Source organism: Anomalospiza imberbis, chromosome 8 (genome assembly GCF_031753505.1).
Source record: "Anomalospiza imberbis isolate Cuckoo-Finch-1a 21T00152 chromosome 8, ASM3175350v1, whole genome shotgun sequence".
Classification (NCBI taxonomy): domain Eukaryota; kingdom Metazoa; phylum Chordata; class Aves; order Passeriformes; family Viduidae; genus Anomalospiza; species Anomalospiza imberbis.
Genome location: NC_089688.1, coordinates 35,314,717 through 35,340,762, shown reverse-complemented (window position 1 = coordinate 35,340,762; position 26,046 = coordinate 35,314,717). Strand labels below are relative to the sequence as shown.

At 52.5% G+C, this 26,046-nt stretch overlaps 1 protein-coding gene across 2 annotated transcripts in view; it reads left to right on the top strand.

The window, feature by feature from the left end:
* The window catches only part of STK32C (serine/threonine kinase 32C), a 70,414-nt gene that overhangs the window by 17,861 nt on the left and 26,507 nt on the right, over nt 1-26,046 (top strand). The window contains exon 2 of one of the 2 annotated variants that reach the window (XM_068198386.1): nt 25,637-25,692. The exons of the other annotated variant lie outside the window; for it this stretch is intronic. Within the exon in view, the coding sequence (XP_068054487.1) occupies nt 25,637-25,692 (56 nt within the window). The remainder of the gene's footprint in view (nt 1-25,636; nt 25,693-26,046) is intronic. 2 annotated transcript variants of the gene reach the window in all.

Here is a 26,046-nt window from a genome sequence, read left to right as displayed (position 1 = left end):
CCTGCAGGCCCTGAACTGGTGTCAGCTGCAGCCCAGCTTCCAGCACCTGCATGCTGGGCTCCGTGTGCTGGGTGTGAGGAAGAGGCAGCGGCTGAGCAGAGGTGTCACCCCGAGTGCCTGAGTGAGCTGTGGGGAAGTGAGCAAAGAAACAGAAATATAGGAAAAGAGAGAAAACCACGTCTGTGTCTTCAATGATTTTGAGGCAGCAGCTTCAGGTATCATAGCAGGAATACAATATTTCAGTGTCTGAGTAAGTTCTCTGTTCAAACAGTGGGGATCCTCAGTTGCTATCATGAAAAGGGCCCGATTTTCCTACTCATCACTTACTGCCTTTGAAGAGTCTGTCTTAAAGCCTGAGCCTATTGTGTCATGTGAAAGCAGCTGTAGCATTGTCTGGCAATGGTAAATTGGCAATGACTTTGCATTTCATAATTAGTTAACAAGGAATCATTTACAATGAGCATGTCTCTCAAACCCCATTGAAACGTGCAGCACACGTTTGACGTTATTAATTAAAACAGGAATTTCAAATGCTCTCTGGCAACAGTTCCTATTTCCCTTCACTCCACGGGGCCATTGACAGGGACGAGGCTGGATTAAGGCAAGGGTTTGAAATTCTTTCTGAAAAAAATACTTTGGGGCTCCAGGGTTATTCAGGAGGGCATAAGAGACCACTGACTGTGTTTCAGATCTCCCCAGCCCTTATCCTTAAGCTCCTGAAGGCTCTGTGAGCTCCCCCCACTCCCAGTGAAGGTCAGTTTCTCAATTATATCTTGTCAGAAAACCTCTCAAAGATGTAATCCAAGGGAGAAATTATTTTTAGAGATCCTTGTAAAATTACAGAGATCCTTTAATTAAATGAGTGTCCATTACTTAATGGCAATTATGGAGAGAAAATCCTTATTTCTGAAAGAGGCGAAGCTCCACTTTCCTATGGGAAATTTACTTTTTAAAATAATAAGATAAAGATGGCTTATTCTGCTCCAGAACTGAAGCCTGACAGAAATGAATGGGCATCCTTGGAGGGGATTAATCTGGAAGGGGAAGAGCCCTGGTGGTATCTCCGTGTGCTGTGGGAGCAGCTCCGCTGCAGGCCAGCCCTTGCAGCACCTCCCTGCCCTGGCGCGGGGCTGGCGGCCCATCAGCGCTTTTGGAGTGCCCATCAGTGCTTTTGGAGTGCCCATCAGCGCTTTTGGAGTGCCCATCAGTGCTTTTGGAGTGCCCATCAGCGCTTTTGGAGTGCCCATCAGTGCTTTTGGGGTGCCCATCAGTGCTTTTGGAGTGCCCATCAGTGCTTTTGGGGTGCCCATCAGCGCTTTTGGGGTGCCCATCAGTGCTTTTGGAGTGCCCATCAGTGCTTTTGGAGTGCCCATCAGCGCTTTTGGAGTGCCCATCAGTGCTTTTGGGGTGCCCATCAGTGCTTTTGGAGTGCCCATCAGCGCTTTTGGAGTGCCCATCAGTGCTTTTGGGGTGCCCATCAGTGTATATGAGTGCCCATCAGCACTTTTGGGGTGCCCATGAGTGCTTTTGGGGTCCCATCAGCGGTTTTGGGGGCCAGCACACCACGCCTGGCGCTGGGTAACTTTGGGGTGCTTCCCCAGGCATTGAGAGCCGTGCCCAGCATCTTCCAGGCAGCCTTGCAGGAGCTGTGCCAGCAGAGGGGTGACACCCGGGGGGTGACATAGGGCAGTGCCAGCAGAGGGGTGACACCCGAGGGGTGACATAGGGCAGTGCCAGCAGGGCAGTGCCAGCAGAGGGGTGACACCCGGGGGGTGACACAGGGCAGTGCCAGCAGAGGGGTGACACAGGGCAGTGCCAGCAGGGCAGTGCCAGCAGAGGGGTGACACCAGAGGGGTGACACAGGGCAGTGCCAGCAGAGGGGTGACACCCGAGGGGTGACACAGGGCAGTGCCAGCAGAGGGGTGACACCCAGGGGGTGACACAGGGCAGTGCCAGCAGGGCAGTGCCAGCAGAGGGGTGACACCCGGGGGGTGACACAGGGCAGTGCCAGCAGAGGGGTGACACCCGGGGGGTGACACAGGGCAGTGCCAGCAGAGGGGTGACACCCGGGGGGTGACACAGGGCAGTGCCAGCAGAGGGGTGACACCCAGGGGGTGACACAGGGCAGTGCCAGCAGGGCAGTGCCAGCAGAGGGGTGACACAGGGCAGTGCCAGCAGGGCAGTGCCAGCAGAGGGGTGACACAGGGCAGTGCCAGCAGGGCAGTGCCAGCAGAGGGGTGACACAGGGCAGTGCCAGCAGGGCAGTGCCAGCAGAGGGGTGACACCCGGGGGGTGACACAGGGCAGTGCCAGCAGAGGGGTGACACCCAGGGGGTGACACAGGGCAGTGCCAGCAGGGCAGTGCCAGCAGGGCAGTGTGGCAGCCTGCCGAGCCCGGCGGGGGGAGCTTTGAGGTTTGAGCCCCGCTGGCCACCCCAGAGCTCGTCCCTGTCTCCCTGCAGAGCTGCCTTCGGCAAGGAGTGGGAAAACATGGCCCAGCCTTGCTGGTTTGGAACCAAAGGAGCGGTTTTGAGATTTGCCTTGCGTCTTTCGGGTATTTTTATCGTCTGCCTCATCCGAACGGTCTCAACTGAGTCATCTCTTCCCTAGTTTAGATTTCTGCTCCCTCTACGCCTACTCCAGCAGGACCCAAATCCTCCTGGCACAGCCTGCTGCTGGCCTCGCTGGAGTCATGGAAGGCTGGCATTAAATTATGTGGGCACTAGGTCAGGGAGTTCTCATTGTTGATACATTTTATTTAGCAGTGTTCTGGATTTAATGAGTGTCCATAACACAGTAATTCATAATTTATCATAAATAAAGACAATAGATTAGGTTGCAGTTTAATTATTGCTTATTTTTGTAGCTGTTGTGGGGTTTGTGTAACAAAATACAGACAGGAAAAGCATCCTTCCCTAAATCCCAGCCCTTCCTTTGTGCAGGATTAGGGGAATAGCTGTACCCTTTCCAGTGGCACTGCTCTTGGGACAAAATGACAGGACTCTTGGCTGAGCAGGAACCTTTTCTGGGTTTGAAACTCCAATAATCTTTATTCTGATTCCTTGGTAACAGAGAATCAGGGGTTCACTGGCACATTTCTGTGCTTGCATTTACTGGCAGTCTGTGACAGGACCAGAAGGAACGGCCTCAGGCTGGGCCAGGGCAGGCTCAGGCTGGGCAGCAGCAGGAATTTCCCCATGGAAAGGGGGTCAGGAATTGGAGCTGCCCAGGGAGGGTTGGAGTGCCCATCCCTGCAGGTGTCACCTGGAGGTGGCACTCAGGGCTCTGGGCTGGGGACAGGGTGGGGATGGGGCACAGCTGGGACTCCATGGGCTGGGAGGGCTTTTCCAGCCCCGGTGACTCTGGGATTCTGTGATTTTCCTTCCACAGACACCTGGCTCCTGCTTATTTGATGAACAAAGCCCCTCCAAGTGGGACAATGGACAGCTGCTCCTCTCGTTTAATACAAATGGTGAATCTTGTATTTATGAGAGAGATCCAAATATGGTCCATCTGGTACCAGTTACTCAGCTGTTCACTTCACAGAGAAGAGAACGTTTCCGTGGCTCTGCCGTGATGTTCACATGAGGAGCTGAGTCTTTTAAAGCTGCTCAGTGTTTTTCTTTGCCGAGGGGTTGCGTACACGTGAGAAATTCCACTAAATCTTGCACCTTTCCCAAAGCAGCAGGGCTGCCCAGGTGTGTCAGGTTCTGGAGTGCAGCTCGGGTGACCTCCCTGTCCCATGTGCCCCTGACCAGCCAGCTCTGCTGGGAGCACCGGTCCCACGCTCTTTTCCAGTCACCGGGCTGTGGTGGGAAGGTGCCAGATGTGTTCAGCTGGGCAAAATCAGGCAGAGCCATCGTGCTGTGAGCACACAGGGCTCAGGGCAGCCGTGGGAGGTGGGTGCTGGTTCTGCTCCTGCCTGGGCGGCTGAGGGCTGATCCCAAGGGGTGTCGGGGGAACCACCCCGTTCCTCCAGTGTCTCCTGGGCTGGCTCCTCTGGGGTCAGCTGAAGTTCTAGTGCTGGATGCCACGGTTAGAGATGGATGTACAAAAAGCTTTAGGAAGTGCAGGAGGAGTTTTTTGCCAGAGATTTTAATTTTGCAGTGAGCGTAAGGGGAGCGGAAGGAGTCAGACATAATCAGGAGAGAGCAGGGAACTGTCCAGAAATAATCTCCTGTCTTTGCCTCTGAAAGCTTTGAGAGTTTCTGATTGATTTCAGGGGAAGCAGCACTGGAGACTGGAATGAAGGAAAGTTGCAGAAGATGTGGTAGGTCAGAGATGAGATGGTTTCAAGGATTGGTGATTGGAGAGTTGCTAAGAATAGAGCACGGCAGAGACAGAGCAGAGTGTCAGGCAGTCTGAGGGGATGGGTGCTCCTGCAGCTGCGGCAGGGATCAGGGATTTGGAGGAAACTGGTTAGAGAGCAGCTCTGCAAGAATAGAAGCTGTGCCTGCAGCTGGGGTGTGTGATCCATAATAAAGCCTTGACGTGGCGGCAGCTCGGGGAGGGACTGGAGGTGGACTCTGCCCAGTGACCTCGAGCCGGGAAGGTTGGCCTTTGGTCTGGGACCAGGCCATAGTGCCAGAGGGAGGGAGGCACCTTTTGCTGCATCTCCATCAGCAGCAAAACAAGCACTAGCTGCTTCAATAAACAGGAAGGAAGCAGTGGTTGGAGGTTGTGGAAGGTTTCCTGATGGCACGGACAGCCAGCTCCATGGGGCAGGCTCCCAGGGCCAGCACCACATGAGCAGCTGTGGGGACCTCAGGGCCTCCTCATGGTGGATATGCCCAGCTAGGTAAACAAAACCCTCTGTAGGTGTATCTGCAACTTAATGCTTTCCCATAAAATATTCATTATTCCATTTTAGAGACTAATTTTTGCTGAAAATTATTTCTTAAGAATTCTTGATCGCCTCAATTAGAAAGAAGAACAACTCCAGCACACTCAGAAATGCGCTGGCATAAATGGGAATAAAAGCTTTTGGTTTCCTGCTGCCTGGCAGTCGGGGTGTGCTGCGAGCAACTGCTGCAATTGCCATTTCCATAACACACACAGGCATACACATTAAATTTTGATTCACATCTCTGACATCTAGAAAATTGCTCCTTAACAAAAGGAACATTATAAGCATGCTACAAAATACAGGCTTGGTCTGGCCACACTTTGGATAACTCTACCCTATTCTTTAGAAAATTGGTTTTATTGCTGATAATTGGGCTAAAAGGAAGACTATTTAATCCTGGCCAACCCAACTTTCTGGGACATTAAGTTCTAATAGGCAGATATAAACTGGTCTTAATAGATGAATCTGACATCATCTGGCTGCTTATTAACTATTAAACCTTGTTTCAGTAATTCTCTTGGCAGCTCTGTGTGTGTTGCCATAGTTTCTTTGTTAACAGAGCAAGACATTAATGCATTTTGAGTAATTCTTGTCCAAAAGACATGAAAAAACACCTTATGTTTAAAGATGCAAACTGGGGCCTGTTCCATGGCTCTGCAGCTGGTGGCACCCGGGGCGTGGCTGTGCACATGGAACGGCACCAGGAGCCTCCCTCGTGTCACCTGGGCTTTGTCACCTGGGCTTTGTCCCCTCTCTTGGGCAGTGTAGGGTGCCTTGTTAGCAGTGGCCACCGGAGGGGAGTGAGGTGTGTCTGGCTGGGGACACCTGGGGACCCTCGGGGACAGCGTCCCCAGGGCTGGGTGGGCTGGGGCTCAGCAGGGTCCTGACTCAGGGGCCGTTCCCCAGCTCTCACCCGGGAGATGAGCTGTATCCTTTCCATTCCCTCTCCGTGCTGGCACCTGGCATCCTTGTGAGAGCCATCACCGGTGGGGTCTGGGCACCGTGACCTCCACGGCCACGCCAGCCTGGGCTCGAGCTGTTGGAGGACTTGCACCGAACATGAATAACATCCACTGGTTTCTTCTCCTCGTCTGTGGGATCGATCAGTCTGGAGGATAAAGAGGCTGAAATCAACTCCTGTCTTTCAGCTGACAGTCATCAGCTTCAGCCTGAACTTAACTGAGGGAAAATCTGTGGGAGATCTGAGTAGTGAAAGGCTTTTCTAAGTAATTACAGGCTTAAGGGAAGTTGTAGCATTGGATAGTGACAAGTGGTATTTATTCCATATTTTGTTCAATATTGTAAATTACATATTTATTAAAAAAAAAAATAACAGGCATCAGCTGGACCAGCATCTCCTCCCGCACTGGGGATGCAGCAGCAGCTGCCTCTGGACTCCCCAGCTCCTGCCAGAGCCAGTGGAGTCAGCCAGTAGTTAACACGGCAGTTTTTAAAGGAAAAACAAATGCCTACGTATATGCAAAGTCAACCTTGGTTTGCCTGAAGCAGCTGGGAAGGGCCTTCTGTGGAGAGGTTCCTGTCTGGGGATGATTCAGTGTCAGCACTCGGTTCCGTTTCCCTTGGAGATGCTTTGTAGGAGTTGCAAACAGGTAGCTGAGACGCTGGCATTGTTTCCAGGCAAAGGCCAAAATGCTGCTTTGCTGGTTGGGATCCGGGTCTCTGTGGGGTGGGTGAGCAGGCTCTGCTGGGCAGCTGTGGGGCCACGTCCCAGAAGGGCGGGGAGCTCCTGGGCAGGGAGGCTCTTCTCTGCTCAGCGCAGTGCTGCGGCCAGGCTCTGATTCCACAGGCTCTTCTGTTCCTGTTGGAATTCTGTCCCTGAGGTGCAGCTGGCTGGGGAATGGCTCAGCACAGGGGGAGCACGATTCTCCCAGTGTCGGAGCCCAAGACATCCCTCTGGCTGCCCTGGCTGTCTCCAGACCCTGGCAGGGGGCTCGGAGACCCTGGCACAAAGTCAAAAACACCTGTGGCTTCGATTTTAGCCCGTGGAAAAAACTGCCAACTTTGTGTGAGGAATTACAAGCCACAAGGGTTTGAGTAGTGTCGTATTTGAAATAATATAGGGTGGAAAAGTAGAAATTTGGGGTTTTTTAGAATATAATTCATGGGGTCAAGATGGAGGGATTTGGGCGTGTCCTGACCTCCTTCTCCTTCTCCTTGCCCTCCATGTCTTGCTGTGATGGTGACACTTTTCTGTTGGTTTAAGGCACAGATTCACAGTCTAACATGGGTGATGGGAATTGGTAATCAATTGTAAACACACACACGTAGTTTGCAGTATATAAGGTGGGAGTGCCCGAGGCTCGGGGCAGAATGCCATGGCCTCCTTGCTAGGCAGAGCTCGGCAGGGCAGAGAGAGAATGTTATAGAGAAGGAGAAATAAGCAACCTTGAAAGCGCAATCAGACACATTCCAGGCTCCTTCAGCTGCGTCGGGCTGGGAAGCAAAGACTCTTTACGATCTCGGGGTCACCTCGGTATTCAGAACCCCGAGACATCGACATCCCAGCACTCAGCCCTGCTGTGATCCCCAGCGCCGGCACTGACAGGCTTCATTCTGCCCTGGGGTAAGCGCAGCTCAAGGGCTAGAGCTTAAATACCTCCTGGAGAACCGCCACACAAAGAGGAGGAAAAGGCAAGAAAAAGAGGAATTTCTGGAAACACAGAACTTTTTTTTCCTGATGGCCCCACGAGTATGATTTGTGCTGGCATGAGGCTGTGGTAGGATGCTGGTTTCCAAGCTGGAAGGGACAAGCAGGCTGGGCTCTCACAGCTTTTCCAGGAAGGGTGTATCTGTGTGCCTGTGTCAGACACTGGAGCTCCATCCTTACCATGAGCACAACACCTGCCCCTCCTCTGGCAGCAAACGTACATATTCTCCATTGTATGAAGAGAGATATATATCCATTATAATGGCTTTTTGATATTTCCGGCTACTAGTAGGCTAATTTAAGAAACATTTAGTCTTTTTCTCTCTGTTTCTTGATCAAAAGGAAGTAGATTTTGAACAATTTTTTCCCCAGGAGGTAGAAAATAGTATTTGCCTTTAGGGAGTAAAAAAGAGAACACTTTCTGTTCATTAAATCTAACTGGAAAATGCTCAAGATGTCAAGTGTGAAAACAGAGGCTGAGAGAGGGAAAAGTTTTGATTTCATTCAATTGATTCTACAGTTTATCAGGAATCTGTTGAATTTGAGATTTCTCACTGTTGTTCACAGTAAGATGCATGACAAAAGATGTGACCCAGCTGTAAGGAAAGCAGATGGAGTATGAGGAGATGGAGGAGGGATTTGGGGCAGTGTCCCAGGGAGGTGAGAGGATGGGATGGCCCCCAGTGTTGTCCCCACCTGCATGTTGAGAATGTCTCCTCCCCTTCCTTTTTCTTTGGGGGTAATTGCACTAGTTTGAGCCAAGACAGGGCTTCATTGGCTAATTGTGGGTGTTTCAAAGTCGTATTTGTGGCGTTTCATAGGAGTTTATTCCCTTGACTATTTACCTGGGTGCTTTTGGCATCAGTTGGGTGCTGGGTTTGAGGTTTTTCCTGGTTTTGGGGGTGAGTCATGGTGTGGTTTTGCTGTGCACTCTCCTGGCAGGCACGTGGGGCTCCTGCCTCTGTGGCCAGGCCGGAGAGGCTGCTGGGCAATAAGAGAAGCTGCGAGCTGCCAGAGGTGCTGTGGTTAATCACTGCTGTGCTGATAACGAGGATGGCACAGCGTGTGCCAGGAGTGGGGCGCCAGCCCCGAGCAGTCCCCAGCTGCAAGGGCTGCCCTGGTTCTGTGAAAATCTCTAAATTCCGGTGTGGGCTGTGGGTGTGCAGCTGCTGCACAGGGACACCATCACGTCAGGGAGGAGCTGCTGTAACTCCAGCGCAGCAGCAGCTGCATGGAGCATCTGCAGGATAGATGGTGGTGACACGTACCGGGAGCCCTCAGCTCCGGCTGGCACCGTGTGCCCGTCTGTCACCGTCACTGATCCTGGGCTTTTCATGCAGCTTCACCTTGGCATGGTGACCCCGGGCATCTCCTCCCTCACATGGCCATGGTTCCACCTGGACATGGTGACCCCGGGCATCTCCTCCATCACATGGCCATGGTTCCACCTGGACATGGTGACCCCGGGCATCTCCTCCGTCACATGGCCATGGTTCCACCTGGACAGGGTGACCCCGGGCATCTCCTCCGTCACATGGCCATGGTTCCACCTGGACAGGGTGACCCCGGGCATCTCCTCCGTCACATGGCCATGGTTCCACCTGGACAGGGTGACCCCGGGCATCTCCTCCGTCACATGGCCATGGTTCCACCTGGACAGGGTGACCCCGGGCATCTCCTGCCTCACATGGCCATGGTTCCACCTGGACATGGTGACCCCGGGCATCTCCTCCCTCACATGGCCATGGTCCCAGCTGGACATGGACATGGACAGGCTGATCCATGGGCTAGCTGAGGAGCTGCACAGGACTCTGCTGCTGCTTTTCTGCCCATGCACAGGAGCTGGGGCTGTGGCTTGGATCCAGCTGCTGGGGTGGTCCCCTGAGTTTGGAGTCATCCTTTAATCAGCAGTATCTTGATAGCAGTTTAATGGTTTGAAGTATTTCTTTTTGCAGACTCGTGAGGCAGCTGAGCAGTTTCTCAGAGCAGGGTTCCCTGAGGCTGTTCCAAACGGGCACTGCTGGTACTGTAATCACAGAGCCCGTGGTTAACAGAGAGCTCCAGCAGCTCTTGGGCACACGCAGATCCTGCCTTGCTTTTCTCAGTGGCTGCAGCCTTGCAGATGTTTGTTCCCTTGGTCCACGATCAGAGGTGTCTGCTGAGCTTCCAGGAGCGTGGTGTGCTCTGCAGTCCTGCCTGCCACGCCACGCCCGCTGTGTGCCCACTGTCCGCTCCTTGTGTCTGGTGTGCCTGGCTGGACACACCTCAGGGCATGGGCACGGCTGCTCAGAGCCCATCCCAGCCCTGCCCGCCCCAGAGTGCGCCTGTGCCTGCACTCCTGCCTCTGCTGCCCGGGGCAGAAAGGTCACACAGGGTCTGGGAGTGCCCACGGAAATACTGAGGGCTGTTAACATCAGTATAGAGACTTCATATTGGGCATCAGGGGAAATTCCTCTATGGAAAGGGCTGCCCAGCCCTGCCACAGGCTGCTCAGGGCAGTGCTGGAGTTCCCATCCCTGGAGGGATTTGAAACCCGTGTGGATGTGGCAGCTGGGGACATGGGTTAGTGGTGGCCTTGGCAGTGCCAGAGGTGTGATTGGACTCGATGGTCTCAGGCGACTTTTCCAACCTAAACAATTCTGTGATTCTGTGGGCAGCACTGTTCTGAGCATTTTTCCTTTCTCCCAGCAAACGTTGTTGAGTTTTGCAGACTCATAGGAGTGAGCTGTCTCGCAGAGCCTGGGTGTGCCGCGTGGCTTCTGGAACATTTTGTTTTCAGTTTAGACAACACTGGAAAAGTTGCACTTGGCCCCCCAGGAGTCCTAATTAGCTCCATCAGTGCATGTACACAGGAATCATTAAATGTGTGCATTGGGTTTAGCTAAGGAGGAAGGAACATCAAGAGCCACCTGACTGCACATAATTAAGTTTAAAGCATGAAGAGTTAATCCTGCTGTGAATTAGAATTTGCGCCGTTTGAGTGTGAACTTCTCAATACACGGGTGTTAAAAGTTGTTGGGAATTAGTGTAAGCTGTTATTGAGCCGAACAGTCGGAACAAGCTGAATGCTGGAAGATGGTTGGGAGCAATACTATTATTAGCACTTGTGTTCCTGAGTTGGTAATGATCTCTTTGACCTGCCACGGGAACAAATGATACAGTAATTAATCCGCTGCATATGGCAGGGCAGCTGTGCTCTGTGATCGGAGCCCCTCTCTCGTGGCGTGAATCACAAACAAACAGCATCCTGGAGCACAGAGTCAGGCTGCAGGGACTGGGCTCTGCCAGGGGCTGGGCCACTGCGGGGCTGGCACCCTGCTGGAAGCACTGGGCTGTCCCTGGGGCTGGCCTGAGGCAGGTCCCTGTGCTAAACCAGACTGAGCACCCAGCTGCTGCAGTGGGGTGGCACTTCCAGAGCCTTGCTGGGAGAATCCGTGTCTCATTAAAGTCAGTCAGAAAAGTCTCCTGTGGATTCCACGGGCGCAAAGCATCCCCAAGCTCTGCCTCTGCCTTTGTGCATAGAGGACCTGTCCTCATTGTTTTTGCCTTCTCTTTCCCTGGGAGCTACAGGGCTGCCCCACGAGCTGCAGCCTCTCCAGCCTGGAGATGATTCTGCTCCAATGTCTTTGCACAGTTCCTGTGGGCAACAAGAGCCCCTGTGTTGCACCCGTGGGTGGCACAGCTCAGGGACACTTGGCACTGCAGAATGGGCTGTTCAACAATCACTGCAGGGAGACAGGCAGTGCAATTCTCTCTGGATCAGAGATGGCACCAGTAGTAGAGCACAGGGCTGGTGCCCGTGTCCTCGGTGGCATTGTTGAGGTGTTGTGGTCCTCTCCATCCTCCCTTGCACCTGCCACACTCAGTTTCCTGCCCTCCCCTGCCTTCAGGATGGGCTTAGTCTTGATCTTCCTCTGTCTCATCAGTTTTAGTGATGGTATTGGACATTCCCAACCCTGGAAATATCCAAGGCCAGGTTGGATGGGGCTTGGAGCAACCTCTTCTAGTGGAAGGTGTCCCTGCCCATGGCAGGGGATTGGAACTGGATGAGCTTTAAGGTCCCTTCCAAAAGAAACCAGTCTGTGAGTCTTTGATTCTGTTTAAGGTCTCTTGCTTTGTTCTTTGGTTTCATGTGCCACTCGTGTCCCCTGGGCTGAGTCCCGTTCCTGGAGGCTGCAGGCACAGCATGGTCTCCCAGTAATCCTGCACTGGCACTGCCTGTGACAAGCACAACAGCAGCACAAAGCCTGAACTGGGCCCTTGTTCTGTGGTTCCCAGTGAGCAAAAATTCCTGTGGACCCAACAGACAGCAGCAGCCTGGGCATATCCTGGCTGACAGCTTGCTGAGAATAAGCCTCAGCCAATTGCATTTTGTCTGGGCATGTGTAAAACCAGAAAGTTAAATGTGCCAGCAAGAAGTTATGTTTTTGGGTTTTTTTTTTAATGTCACATGAAAATCTGTTTATTTTGGAGATATTTAGGTAGCAAAAATGAAAAGAAGGAAAACTACAACCTGCTCCCCCTTCCAAGGCAGGTGCAAACCCTACTTGGCCAAGGGCAGTGGTTGGCAGCATCCTGGCTGGGCTCCAGGCAGATGGAGTTTTCCCAAGCCAGGCTAGTGGCATTGGAAAGCTGGGGTTATTTCCTTTGCAGTTATCACTAGAGCTTAGCTCGGGTCTACAGGAACACCCGACAGAAGTTGGTCTGTTCATTCTTTTGCTGGGTACAGTTTATTAAAAATGGAAAGTCAGGGCACATGGTGGAGACAGTGGGAGCGGCATGAAAAATGCAGACTGTTTAAATTTGGCCCATCGTCACGTGGAGCAGAGCTTAAAAATGGAAACTGGGGAGGGGAGCACATGAAGTGTATGGTAATTCTATGGGATGAGCATGACCTATTTCTGTAAGTCATTCTTGGCTGCCAGCTCTAAGAAATGAAAATGTATTTTCTGAGCAGTGAATAATTTAGCAGCTTTGAAGTGATTAACATAGAGGAGAGGCTGGAGCATGGAAGGTGGAGTGAGACACGCTCCTGGGCAGGATGGCAGCACAAACCCTTCGCATCCTTTGGGTTCTTTGAATTCACTCCAAGAAGGCTCCTACGGAGAGAGGGGCCAAGATTTAGGCTTTTCTCATCCTCAGGGCACAGGTGGGCTGAAGACCTGAGGGTAGGGAGCAGTTTGTGTGTCAGACCCTCAGAGGGGGCTTTGTCACAGAACAACTTTTCTTTACATTGTGAATTGAAATGATTTAAACAATTAACTTCTTGTTTAGTGGTTTCCCTTGTACAGTAAGGACCACAGGGTGAGCCAAGCTCATGGAAAGAAGCAGATTTATTTCTGATATAAACCCTGTATTTATTACACTGCAAGCTGGGGACACTCAGTGGAACTATTATCATGCCATAAATGTTTAAAAAATCTATCCTTGTTGTATTAGACAGAACTGAACTGTGGTTAATGCTTTAAAATGGTGCCAGAGCAGCACAGCTCAATCTGCCCCTCGCCCAGGCAGCGTGGGTTTTATTGGCACCGACAGAATCAAACCTTACAGCAAACACTAAAGCAGACGAGGGATGGTGGGATGGATGGATGAGGGATGGATGGATGAATGATGGATGGATGGATGGATGGATGATGGATGGATGATGGATGGATGATGGATGGATGGATGGATGGATGGATGATGGATGATGGATGGATGATGGATGATGGATGGATGGATGATGGATGGATGGATGATGGATGGATGGATGGATGAATGATGGATGGATGGATGGATGGATGATGGATGGATGATGGATGGATGATGGATGGATGGATGGATGGATGATGGATGGATGGATGGATGGATGGATGGATGATGGATGGGTGATGGATGGGTGATGGATGGATGGGTGATGGATGGATGATGGATGATGGATGGATGATGGATGATGGATGGATGGATGATGGATGGATGGGTGATGGATGGATGATGGATGATGGATGGATGATGGATGATGGATGGATGGATGATGGATGGATGGATGATGGATGGATGATGGATGGATGGATGGATGGATGATGGATGGATGGATGGATGATGGATGGATGATGGATGGATGGATGGGTGATGGATGGATGATGGATGATGGATGGATGATGGATGGATGATGGATGGATGGATGATGGATGGATGATGGATGGATGGATGATGGATGGATGATGGATGGATGGATGGGTGATGGATGGATGTATGGATGGATGATGGATGATGGATGATGGATGGATGATGGATGGATGGATGATGGATGGATGATGGATGGATGGATGATGGATGGATGATGGATGGATGGATGGGTGATGGATGGATGGATGATGGATGGATGATGGATGATGGATGGATGGATGATAGATGGATGGATGATGGATGGATGATGGATGGATGGGTGATGGATGATGGATGGATGGATGGGTGATGGATGGATGTATGGATGGATGGGTGATGGATGGATGATGGATGGATGGATGACAGATGATGGATGGATGGATGGATGGATGGATGGATGGATGGATGGATGATGGATGGATGGATGGATGGATGGATGGATGATGGATGGATGGATGGAGCAAGATGGAGCTTGGTGGGTCAGTAGCCAGAGGCTCCTGCACCACTGCCTTCCAGTGCTGTGCCTTCTGGAAATTTCAGACAAGGCAATGGAGTTTGGCTGGTGGAATTGCTTCCCCACAGAGCAGTTAAACCTGCCATTAATTGTTTTCCTGCTTGTGTTTAGAAGAGAACCCTGCAGAGCTCCTGCTGTTTGGCCCAGGGTAAGGTGAACCATGGGCTGGCATATCCCTGTCATCGCTTTTGCCCCTGCAGCACAAGCTGTGGGATGCTGACCCTTCCTTTCCCTCTTGGGGAATCCATCCCACATCCCAGTGGAGTGGCTGCCAAAGGCAAAGCCAAGCAGGACAATGTCTGTTGGCCAGGCTGCCATAAGAGCAGCTGGTTCTGCTCCTCCTGGCTGTAGGGCCTCTGTCCCGTGTCGGCAGGAGAACGGTGCTGGCGGTGTCCTCAGGATGGGAATCCAGAGGCACCAGCTCTCCAGCAAGTCTTCAGACACATCCTTCTTCCACCTAAATCGGGGTTTGCATAAGCTCAGCTGCCAGCCCTGCTGGTGTCCCGCCTCCAGAATTCATCCAGCATCTCTGGATGGGCTTAAATATTTTACTGTTCAGCTGCAGCTCGAGGGTGCAGGGCAGGTTTCCTGCTCCAGTGTGGAGGCTGAGGAGTGCTGCAGTATCCATATTTTATGAGTGACGCGTCTGATGAGGATGGTTGTGATGAAGGAAAGAGTCGAGGGTCCAATCCAGCCTCTGCAGAGCCTGGGCCAGGAGGGGACTGCTGAGGACTTGGGCATCTTCAGTTTCCACCCCGTGTGTGTTCTGGGGGCTGTGGCTGATGGTAAAATACAAGGGTGCCCTTGTACTTCAGGGAGGACTGCTCTGTGTGGGCTGCAGTAACATAAACCGTCTCCTGCTAAAAAACATTTATTGGAGTTAAATTTAAGGACATGAGCTGTTGAACTGTGGTCCCATGAGGCTACACACACATCCCATAAAGGGGGAAAAATCCTGCCTCAAAAGGATTTCTAATTAAATCACTTTCTTTGATTTTAAAAGATTAAACTGGCAGAGGTTAAATTTAGTTTAGATATATGGGAGGATTTCTTCCCTGGCAGGGTGGGCAGGCCCTGGCACAGGTGCCCAGAGCAGCTGGGGCTGCCCCTGGATCCCTGGCAGTGCCCAAGGCCAGGCTGGACACTGGGGCTGGAGCACCTGGCACAGTGGGAGGTGTCCCTGCCATGGCAGGGGTGGCACTGGGTGGGATTTAGGGTCCCTTCTCACCCAGTCCAGTCTGGGATGTTGTGACTCTATGATCCATCTCTGCCACATGTATTTTAATTTAATACTGGAGATGCTTCTTGAAGTTCCACGACCTGAATTTTATTACAGATTTCAACAATATTTTCTTTATTTCTTCTTCCTCGAGCTTTCTGCTTCATCACAATTGTCCCCTGTGGACTTCTGCTTCATCACATGTAGTAGCCCTCGTCTCATAGACCTGGGAGGACTGAGCTGGCTTAGAATAGTAGTGATGAGTTTCTTCCTGGAAACAGTGTATGTCTGCTGGCTGATTTTATTTCTGATTACTAAAGGCTTCTTCATCCCTAGGAGAGTTCCTTAATTGTATTTAAGCTGGACTCGCTCAGCAGACCTGATCGCCGAAGAGCCAGAACATGCAGAGCATGCATAAAACCATGGATGTTTTCCCGGGGACGGGGGTGAGCCCGGGCTGATGAACCCCAAACCTCCTGTTGTGCTGAGCAAAGCTGGTTGTCAGCTTTTAGTTTGGAATGGAAATGGCAAAGACACGCCAGATTTTGTTCTCAGCCTTGTATTTGGCATTGAGGGCCTGGAGAGTGTGTGGGAAAGGGAATGGAGCTGGGAGGGGGCTGGAGCCCCAGGAGCAGCTGAGGGAGCTGGAAGGGGCTCAGCCTGGAGCAAAGGAGGCTCAGGGGGGACCTTGTGGCTCTGCACAGCTCCTGCCAGGAGGGGACAGCCGGGGGGTCGGGCTGTGCTCCAGGGAACAGGGACAGGAGGAGAGGGAATGGCCTCAGGCTGGGCCAGGGCAGGCTCAGGATGGAATTAGGAAAAATTATCCATGGAAAGGGCTGTTACCACAGCTGCCTGGGGCAGTGGTAGAGTCCCCATCCCTGGAAGTGTTCAAAAGCCGAGTGGATGTGGCAGCTGAGGTTTATTGGTGACCGTGGTGGTGCTGGGGATGGTTGGACTGGGTGAACTCAAAGGTCTTTTCCAACCTTTGTGATTCTATGATTAAGATTTTTAATGAGAGTGTTTTCCCCCAAAAGCAAAGTGTGTTCCCTGTGGCCTGTGGGGTGTGGGCCAGGGCTGGGGAGTCCCTGCCTGCACGGTCAGGATGTGGAGCTGGAGCTTCATCAGCATTCAACAGAAGTGGTGGATAATACCCAGTTTGGGTATTTCACCCGAAATTCAGATTTTTTCAGAGGAGAAAGGAAAACTTCATTTGAGCTCAATAATTTAATTTTGTGTAACTCTTTATTCCTTTTATACCTTTTAAAATAAAACTGCAAAAGAGTCTTTATTGTGCTAGAAAGTGCTGGCATGGCCAGTATTGAAAACACTCCAGAAGAGACAATTTTACTCGTTGTAAACAAATGAATGGAGGCAATTAATTCAGTGTCCTTGTCCAGCCAACTTTACAAAGCTGCTTGGAATTAATTTGTCTAAAATTAATTTTAACGTCTCTTTACAAAGGTGCTTCTGTTCACTTTGGGGATTTTAGCAATCCCAGCCGAGCCCTGAACATGGCACAACCTCAATCTTTCATGAGGTACCGAAACTCAGCCATTTATCATTCCTAACATATGCTGCAGAAACATTAAGTAACATCCAGCAGCTGTTTATTGCTAACATTATGCTACTAAAAACACGGGCTAGAAAGGCTTTTTAAATTCTTTTTTCCATAAATCAATTATAGTTCCTTGAAATAAAATTTTCTTATCAGTAGAAGTAAGGAAAAAAGCAACACCCCAAGAAGTGCAGTGCTGAAACTGCTGCTGTGGGGCAGGAGCTGCTGGTGCTGCGCACCCTGTGGGTGCTGCTGTGGCACTGCCTGCAGGCTCTGTCTGGGACAGCTGGGCTCTGGCACAGCAGCACAGCTGAGAACTGGCCTGAGCTGGGGCTGGGTCACTCCTGCTGGAGCTCCCTGAGCAGCCCTTCTGCCCAGCTCCCTTCCATCCCCGTGCCCTTCCATCCCCGTGCCCTTCCATCCCCGTGCCCTTCCAGCCCAGCTCCCTTCCATCCCCGTGCCCTTCCAGCCCAGCTCCCTTCCATCCCCATGCCCTTCCAGCCCAGCTCCCTTCCATCCCCGTGCCCTTCCATCCCCGTGCCCTTCCAGCCCAGCTCCCTTCCATCCCCGTGCCCTTCTAGCCCAGCTCCCTTCCATCCCCATGCCCTTCCAGCCCAGCTCCCTTCCATCCCCGTGCCCTTCCATCCCCGTGCCCTTCCAGCCCAGCTCCCTTCCATCCCCGTGCCCTTCCAGCCCAGCTCCCTTCCATCCCCATGCCCTTCCAGCCCAGCTCCCTTCCATCCCCGTGCCCTTCCAGCCCAGCTCCCTTCCATCCCCGTGCCCTTCCAGCCCAGCTCCCTTCCATCCCCGTGCCCTTCCAGCCCAGCTCCCTTCCAGCCCCACAGCTGTGACCAAACGGCTCCAGCTCTGCTGTGCTCCAGACTCAGTGTGCCAGAGGGGTTTGGTTATTTGCCAGGCAGGGTTTATTCCAGCTGCATAGGAAGTTTTCCATCCCAGATCTGTGCTGGCTCTGGCTCAGGACACCGGCAGTGGCTGCTCTGGGAACAGGTGAGGGAACAGTGTCCAGGTGTGCAGTGGCTGCTCTGGGAACAGGTGAGGGAACAGTGTCCAGGTGTGCAGTGGCTGCTCTGGGAACAGGTGAGGGAACAGTGTCCAGGTGTGCAGTGGCTGCTCTGGGAACAGGTGAGGGAGCAGTGTCCAGGTGTGCAGTGGCTGCTCTGGGAACAGGTGAGGGAACAGTGTCCAGGTGTGCAGTGGCTGCTCTGGGAACAGGTGAAGGAACAGTGTCCAGGTGTGCAGTGGCTGCTCTGGGAACAGATGAGGGAGCAGTGTCCAGGTGTGCAGTGGCTGCTCTGGGAACAGATGAGGGAACAGTGTCCAGGTGTGCAGTGGCTGCTCTGGGAACAGGTGAGGGAACAGTGTCCAGGTGTGCAGTGGCTGCTCTGGGAACAGGTGAGGGAACAGTGTCCAGGTGTGCAGTGGCTGCTGGTGCTCTGGGCAGCGGCTCCTGCAGCACTCCTGGGCAGCAGCACTGGGTGTCCCTGTCCCCTGGCAGCCCCTCCTGCCCTCGGCTGCGGCAGGGAACGTGAGCCCTGGCCCTGCAGGTTGCCTGGGGTGTTTGTGTGCGGGGTGGATGCTGGAGTGACCTTTGCTTTTCCAGCAGCTCGGCTCTGTGGTTTCCCGGGGAGCTGTCTAAGCAGAGGTCCGGCTGTAAAAGGGACCATTGGCGGGGCAGGTTTGTTGAGGGGCAGTGCCCTTGTGAAACACCCGCCAGACACGTGGCAGCACGGGCAAACAGACCTGTCCTCGGTGCTGGCCCCGGGGCCCTGGGCACTCTCTTCGGGCGGCCGAGGGCCCTGGAGCTGCCCTGCAGCCACTTCCAGGGCACGCTGACCCTGAGCCCTGGCTGCGGTGAGGGCAGCCCTGCTCACCCTGCCTGTGCCTGTGACCACTTCGCCCGTGCTTTTGGGACCACTGTGAACTCATTTAGTGCTCGTTAGTCTGCGCCAGCCAGGGCTCAGCTGGTTAATGAGTGCCCTGCTGGCCTCCCTGGCTTGCTGTTGCACAGTAACACGTGTTTTTCTAACAGAAATAGCACTGGTCAGGCACACGGAGCACAAGGGATGAAGTGCTGGGTTTCCTTCTCCATCTCCAGTGCCTCCTGAGCTCGCTGGTGGAGGTCAGATGAATGACACGTGCTCACACTCATTGGAAGGGCTCCTGGCCAATACAAGGGGTATTTTTTTGCTGTTTAGGAAAGGTTTCTGGCCAATGCAAATGTTTTTTGTATTGCATATCCATTACCCGGTCTTCCTAAACTGACTTAGCAGTTGCTTTGTATGGTGCATTTGATTCCTTACGGAGTTACAGGGACTCATTTTTAATTATACAATAAGTCTCTGTTTTTACACGACTTCAGAGTTGCTTCCTAATAATAGGTTTGAATCTTTGCTTCCTAAAGGGGCTCATTTACAGCACTGGGCTGGCATTGTACCTTTAATTTCTTCCATTCTCTACTAGCATTCCCTGGATTCCTGGGTAGTGAATGCTCACATGAGGTTCCTGACAGCCATATTACACTGCATTTCCATTTCCCTCACCCGTGTAATCTTCTCTGTGGATCTGAACAGGCAAACCAGATTGGCCTGAGATGCTGGAGGCCAAATATACTGCTTTTGCTTTCTCCAGGGACAGCAGGGGAAGCAGTGGTTTCCTGCTCTGCACGGGCCCTCTGGCTGGAGCAAGTGGGCTGCCTTGTGTTCCAAGGGTTTCAGGCTTGGGAGGGACTGCTGGCATCTCCCCCGAGGCCCTTTGCTCCCTCTCTCCATCAATACCTCTGCATTGGAACACAAACCTCACCTTTGATCTTCCCACCTTCCCAGTTCACCCAGGCTGCTCCTGCGGTGTGAAAGCTTTTCAAGCCGAGTCCTGCCATCCCTGCCCTGTCCTGCCCCCTCTCCCTGCTCTTCCTGGCAGCTCATCCCATCCCTGGGGATGCTCTCTGTCTGCCGTGGTGCTGCCGCTTCCCTGTGGGCTCTGCCTCCTTCCCTGTGTGCCCGGGCCCCCCGTGGCTCCAGAGCTGCCCCAAATTCCCCCATTGCTCATCCTGCCGGGTTCCTGTCCTGCCCTGCCCTGCCTGCCGTGCCCCGTGCCCGTGTCCTGATGCCCCCTCTGTCCCTGCCCGGGGTGGCCTCGCCTCCCGTGTCACCTGTGTGTGATGGCTTTGGAGCCAGCTGCAGCTCTCCTTCCTGCCAGATGAAACTCACAGCACTTTGTGGCAGCAAACTTGCGGTTTCTGTGGCCACGACTGAATGTTTCCACATCAGTTACTGGGGTGCTTCTTGCAAGCTACATTGCAGAAAGACACTGGGCAGAGAAATGCTATTAATTATGCCAATGTCTACAAATACATTGATAGAAAGTGGATCATGTCATACTACCCTGACACATTTGCTGTTACAAGATTTTAAAAAATAATTTTTTAGGCCTTTAGTGTTGAAGAGAAACATTCTTGGAGTTAAATGTCCCTGTTGATATTAATGGTGCTGGAAAACATGCAGCTGAAGAGTAAAAGGTTGACTTGAACCTTAACATGTGATTTATTTTGCTGGCTTCCCCAGATTTGAGGGTGTTGTAGACCAGGTTTACTAACTGCATCCTACTATATTGTTCTCCTGCTGCTGGAGATTAATACCAGGTCCTGATGTTGAACACTCACTGGGAGTCCACCGTGTCTCTGAAGAGTTACTTTTAGATATCTTGCAAATAAATGCAGAATCAACAGCAAAAAATAATGAAAACATTAATAATTGTAAAACAGTGAAGCCAAAGCCCTCTCTCTTTTTTTTTTAATCCATTTTCCTTGTGTATAATGAGTTTTTGCAGGGAAATGTACTCTTCATTCTCTCTATTTCACTGGCAAGTGGAAGCTGTGTAACAAGCCTGCTTTATCCCACAGTACATCTTGTGATTACAATGAGATCTTAATTACAGGGATGTCACAGCAGCACCTGGCACTCTCTTGTGCAGTGGGCAGGGCTGGGATGCGTGAGGTTTAGGGAGGTCCTGTGGGCACGTGGAGCCCTGTCATCCCTGCTATCCTGCCATTCCTGCCATCCCTGCCATTCCTGCTATCCCTGGCATCCCTGCCATTCCTGCCATCCTGCCGTTCCTGCCATTCCTGCCATCCCTGCCATCCCTGCCATTCCTGCCATTCCTGGCATCCCTGCCATTCCTGCCATCCCTGCCATCCCTGCTATCCTGCCATCCCTGCCATACTGCCATCCCTGGCATCCCTGTCATTCCTGCCATTCCTGCCATCCCTGCCATCCCTGGCATCCCTGGCATCCCTGCCATTCCTGCCATCCCTGCCATCCCTGCCATCCCTGCCATCCCTGCCATCCCTGCCATTCCTGTCATCCCTGCCATCCTGCCATCTCTGTCATCCTGCCATCCCTGCCATCCCTGCCATCCCTGCCATCCCTGGCATCCCTGCCATTCCTGCCATCCCTGCCATCCCTGCCATCCCTGCCATCCCTGCCATTCCTGTCATCCCTGCCATCCTGCCATCCCTGCCATCCCTGCCATCCCTGCCATTCCTGCCATCCCTGCCATCCCTGCCATCCCTGCCATCCCTGCCATACTGCCATCCCTGCTATCCTGCCATCCCTGCCATACTGCCATCCCTGGCATCCCTGTCATTCCTGCCATTCCTGCCATCCCTGCCATCCCTGGCATCCCTGGCATCCCTGCCATTCCTGCCATCCCTGCCATCCCTGCCATCCCTGCCATCCCTGCCATTCCTGCCATCCCTGCCATCCCTGCTATCCTGCCATCCCTGCCATACTGCCATCCCTGGCATCCCTGTCATTCCTGCCATTCCTGCCATCCCTGCCATCCCTGGCATCCCTGGCATCCCTGCCATTCCTGCCATCCCTGCCATCCCTGCCATCCCTGCCATCCCTGCCATTCCTGTCATCCCTGCCATCCTGCCATCTCTGTCATCCTGCCATCCCTGCCATCCTGCCATCCCTGCCATCCCTGCCATACTGCCATACTGCCATCCCTGCCATTCCTGCCATTCCTGCCATACTGCCATCCCTGCCATCCCTGCCATCCCTGCCATACTGCCATCCCTGCCATCCCTGCCATACTGCCATACTGCCATCCCTGCCATTCCTGCCATTCCTGCCATACTGCCATCTCTGTCATCCTGCCATCCCTGCCATCCGTGCCATCCCTGCCATCCTGCCATCCCTGCCATCCCTGCCATCCCTGCCATACTGCCATCCCACTTGTCACACATTCCTGGAACTGGGGCACAAAGGCACAGCAAAGCAGGCTATGGTATTTATCTTTATTTGTGATTCATGGTTTGTCACTTGCTGCCAGGGAGAGCCAGGAAGCAGGGCATGGCAAATGCCAGCGTCTCCTGTCCCGTGGTTCCTCCCCTGCCACGCTGCTGCGGAGTCGGGGGAACAGCGAGTGTCCTGTTCTTGTGAGGAGCTGAGGGAACAGCCGTGGGGCACTGCACACAGCAGAGGGCATGGCCTGGGTGTGATGGGCAAGTCAGCTCCTCCCTTTGCACATTGCAGGTGGGTTTGGGATGGGATGGGATGGGATGGAACAGAAGAACAGAATATTTTCAGTTGTAAGGCACCCACTAGTCCCACTCACCCAGACTGATCTAGTCCCTCAGTTTGGTGCTTCAGGGCTGCCCAAAGCCAAAGCATGCCATTAAGGGCATTGTCCAAGTGCCTCCCTAACCCTGACAGGCTTGGATCGTGACCATGTCTGCAGGAGGCCTGTTCCAGGCTTGAGCAGCCTCTCGGTACAGAAATGCTTCCTAAAGCTCCCAGGTTTCCAGGTGCCTGACCCCCAGGGCCGTTTCTGCCCCTGCAGACCGTGGTGCCGGAGCCGTGCAGGAGCCAGGGCAGCGGGTGAGCAGGACCTGTGCTGGGAGAGGCAGCAGCTGTCACCTCCTGCTCCTGCCACCTTGGCCTCCGCTGGCGTCTGTGACCCAGGCTGGCAGCAGTCACCCCAGAGCCAGCTCTTCTGGCTGTGGGTGAATGACAGCTTTCTCCTGTCAGCACAGAGCCGAGCCTCTGAGCATACGCAATTGTTCCAGGCAGGTTCAGGATTTCTATTTTAGGGATAATCACGTATTCCGTAGTGGTAAGTTAACATTCTTAGTAATCCACTGTGTTGTGCACAAAAAGCAACACACTGCTACTATGATTTTCTTCTTCACATGCTGAGATTGCTTTTGCTTTATTGGAATTGTGTAATCATAGAACTGTTTACTTGCACAGAATTATCAGATTGCCTGCTGAATCCTGCAGAAAATACTGGAACTGGGAAACCAGTCACTGCATCATCCGAACTTCCCATCAGCAGAACTCTGTATTGATTTATTAAAGGTGACATCTCTTCTGATAGGTTCAAGGGCCTGGTGAATATTCATATCTAGGTTTGTTTCCTGCCTGCTGACTTGAGCAGGCTTCCTAGATCAGTTGTAGTCATGGATACATGGAAATGACACTTTGGGGTTTGTTTTCTCAGTGGCAATGCCTTTTTACACAATATTCCAAACATTATAACAAAGAATTATCAAAAGCTCTCCTCCTGCAGTGATGGCAGATCATGAGCACTTGCACATGGTTTAATTGTCAAGACAATGCTGCCCTTCCCAGGGGCTCCCTGGAGCTGGGCATCCTCTGGGTGGTGGGAGATCAGCCAGTGGATTTGACTGCACGTGGAGAACATTTGATCTGTTGCTCCAAATGCTTCGGCCAGAAGATTTCAGCTGGAATATTTATGAAGCTGAAGCTGCAGCTCTGCATTGCTCACTGCAGCTCCTCTAGTAGGGGTGGTAGGAAAATCCTCGATAAAATCACTGCTGAAGCAAAAGCCCACAGAGGAGGAAGGTGATGAGGAGGTGACACAACACCCGTGGAGCTGAGCCCTTCCCCCACAGAATGTGGGAGGCTGTCAGAAGGTTGTGGGGACACTGGTGTCCCCATGGGGTCTGTTGTGGGATCTCCTGGAGAGATCTCCAGAGATCACAGAGTCATTAAAGTTGAAATAAGATCCTTATCCAAGGTCAAGGAGTGCAGCCTTTCACTGATCACCACAAAGTCAGCTAAACCAACTAAACCAAGTTAACGTGGAGCAGTCGTGGTGCTTCTGCCCTTCAGCATCCCTGAGGGAGGGAACTGGGAGTGCAGGGACACACGGAGTACGAGCTGGCCCAGATTCTGTTCTCAGTTTCATTTGGCAAAGTTTTCTGAGCTCTCCTGCAGAAAACGTCCCACAAAAGTGACAATAACAATATTTTGGATATAAGCCTAGCACAAAAGGGTAATAGGAACTCCATGGGCATGCGTGGGCTCTTGATTCATCCTCGGAGATGACAGATGTGCTTTTATTTAAGATCTGGGAGTGGGACTCGTAATATTTATAGTGAATTCTTTGTTCCCACTCCTCCTGAGTGATTTTGGTCTCTGTGGCCAGCCAACAGGCTCAGTGCTCATTGTTGACCATCTTATGCTGCAAACCCCCAAGCCCATGGCAAGCATTTCTATTCATCCAGAGATCTGGCAAGGAATGCAGAGGGTGCCCTGCACGGTGAGGGTCTCATGGTATCTGAGCAGGTGGGCTCAGTCCATCAGCAAGCTCCTCCTCACCTTGTCTTCTTTATTTCAAACTGATATTAAATTAAATCGCAGCAGTACTTTGGTATAAAGATAATTTTGTTTGCAGCAGCAGCTGATGGAGGCAGTGGCTGAGTGTTACCGCTGCACGATCATCTCTTGTCATTGCTCCTCACGCTGGCTCTGGAAAAAGCTGTGGATCTCTTCCAGATGGGTTTACACGTGAAGGGAGTGGAGGGCTGTCCCTGTCCCCTAACGCTGTCCTTTGGCAGCACCACCAGCAGCACACCCAGCGCTGGCTGAGCACAGGGGCCAGGGCAGTGTTTGTGGGGCCAGGACAGGGGACAGTGGGCAGTGTTTGTGGGGCAGGGGGCAGTGGGCAGTGGGCAGTGTTTGTGGGGCAGGGGACAGTGGGCAGTGGGCAGTGTTTGTTGGGCAGGGGACAGTGGGCAGTGGGCAGTGTTTGTGGGGCCAGGACAGGGGGCAGTGGGCAGTGGGCAGTGTTTGTGGGGCCAGGACAGGGGGCAGTGGGCAGTGTTTGTGGGGCTAGGGCAGTGTTTGTGGGGCCAGGACAGGGGGCAGTGGGCAGTGTTTGTGGGGCAGGGGACAGTGGGCAGTGGGCAGTGTTTGTGGGGCCAGGACAGGGGGCAGTGGGCAGTGTTTGTGGGGCAGGGGACAGTGGGCAGTGGGCAGTGTTTGTGGGGCAGTGGGGCAGTGGGCAGGGGCCAGGGGCAGAGTGTGGGGCAGGGTCTCACCACGCTCTCCACTCTGCCACACTTGCAGTTTCCCCCTGAGCTCTGTGAAGCTCCCCCCGGTTCCACACAGGTCGAAGCTGAATTTTACTTTGTGCTAAACCACTCATTTAGTAACCCCATCCAACCCTCTGCCAGCTCCCTCAAGCACATGGAAAGAGACTTGAAAGGAAAGCTGTCCTGCAGCTTCCCCAGAGGAAAACTTTTAATAAAAGCCTGGCCAACGCTCTGTTGTAGTTGTCTCCCTGCCTTCTTTTAAATGCAAGCTTATTTGTAGTAAAGCATTTACAAATGTAAATTCTTTTTTCTTTACCTTGTAGTGAACTTTGACCACTTCCAGATTCTCCGGGCCATTGGGAAGGGAAGCTTTGGCAAGGTAGGCTTGAGCTCTCAGTCTTGCATGGTATATCAGGTGTCTGCTGTTATGTACTTGTGGTTTATTGGAACAGTAACGGGGACAAAATTGGCTATTTTTGTATTTTTTTACGATGGCTGCTCAGTCAACAGAGGAAAAATGTTCAGGAAAATACCTTGTTGCCATTTGGCTTTGCTGTAATTCTTGGCATCTTGGTGCAGCAGATGTGTTGTAAGTTACCAGCACAATTGTGACCATTTTACAGCAAACATTCTTTATGTTTTCAGTTTCCTGTGGGGATGTCTGGGTTGTGGGGGGGGCAGTGAGGCAGGAAGGTGCTGGAAGTTGTCCTTGGTGCTTGACTGAGCTGGCACA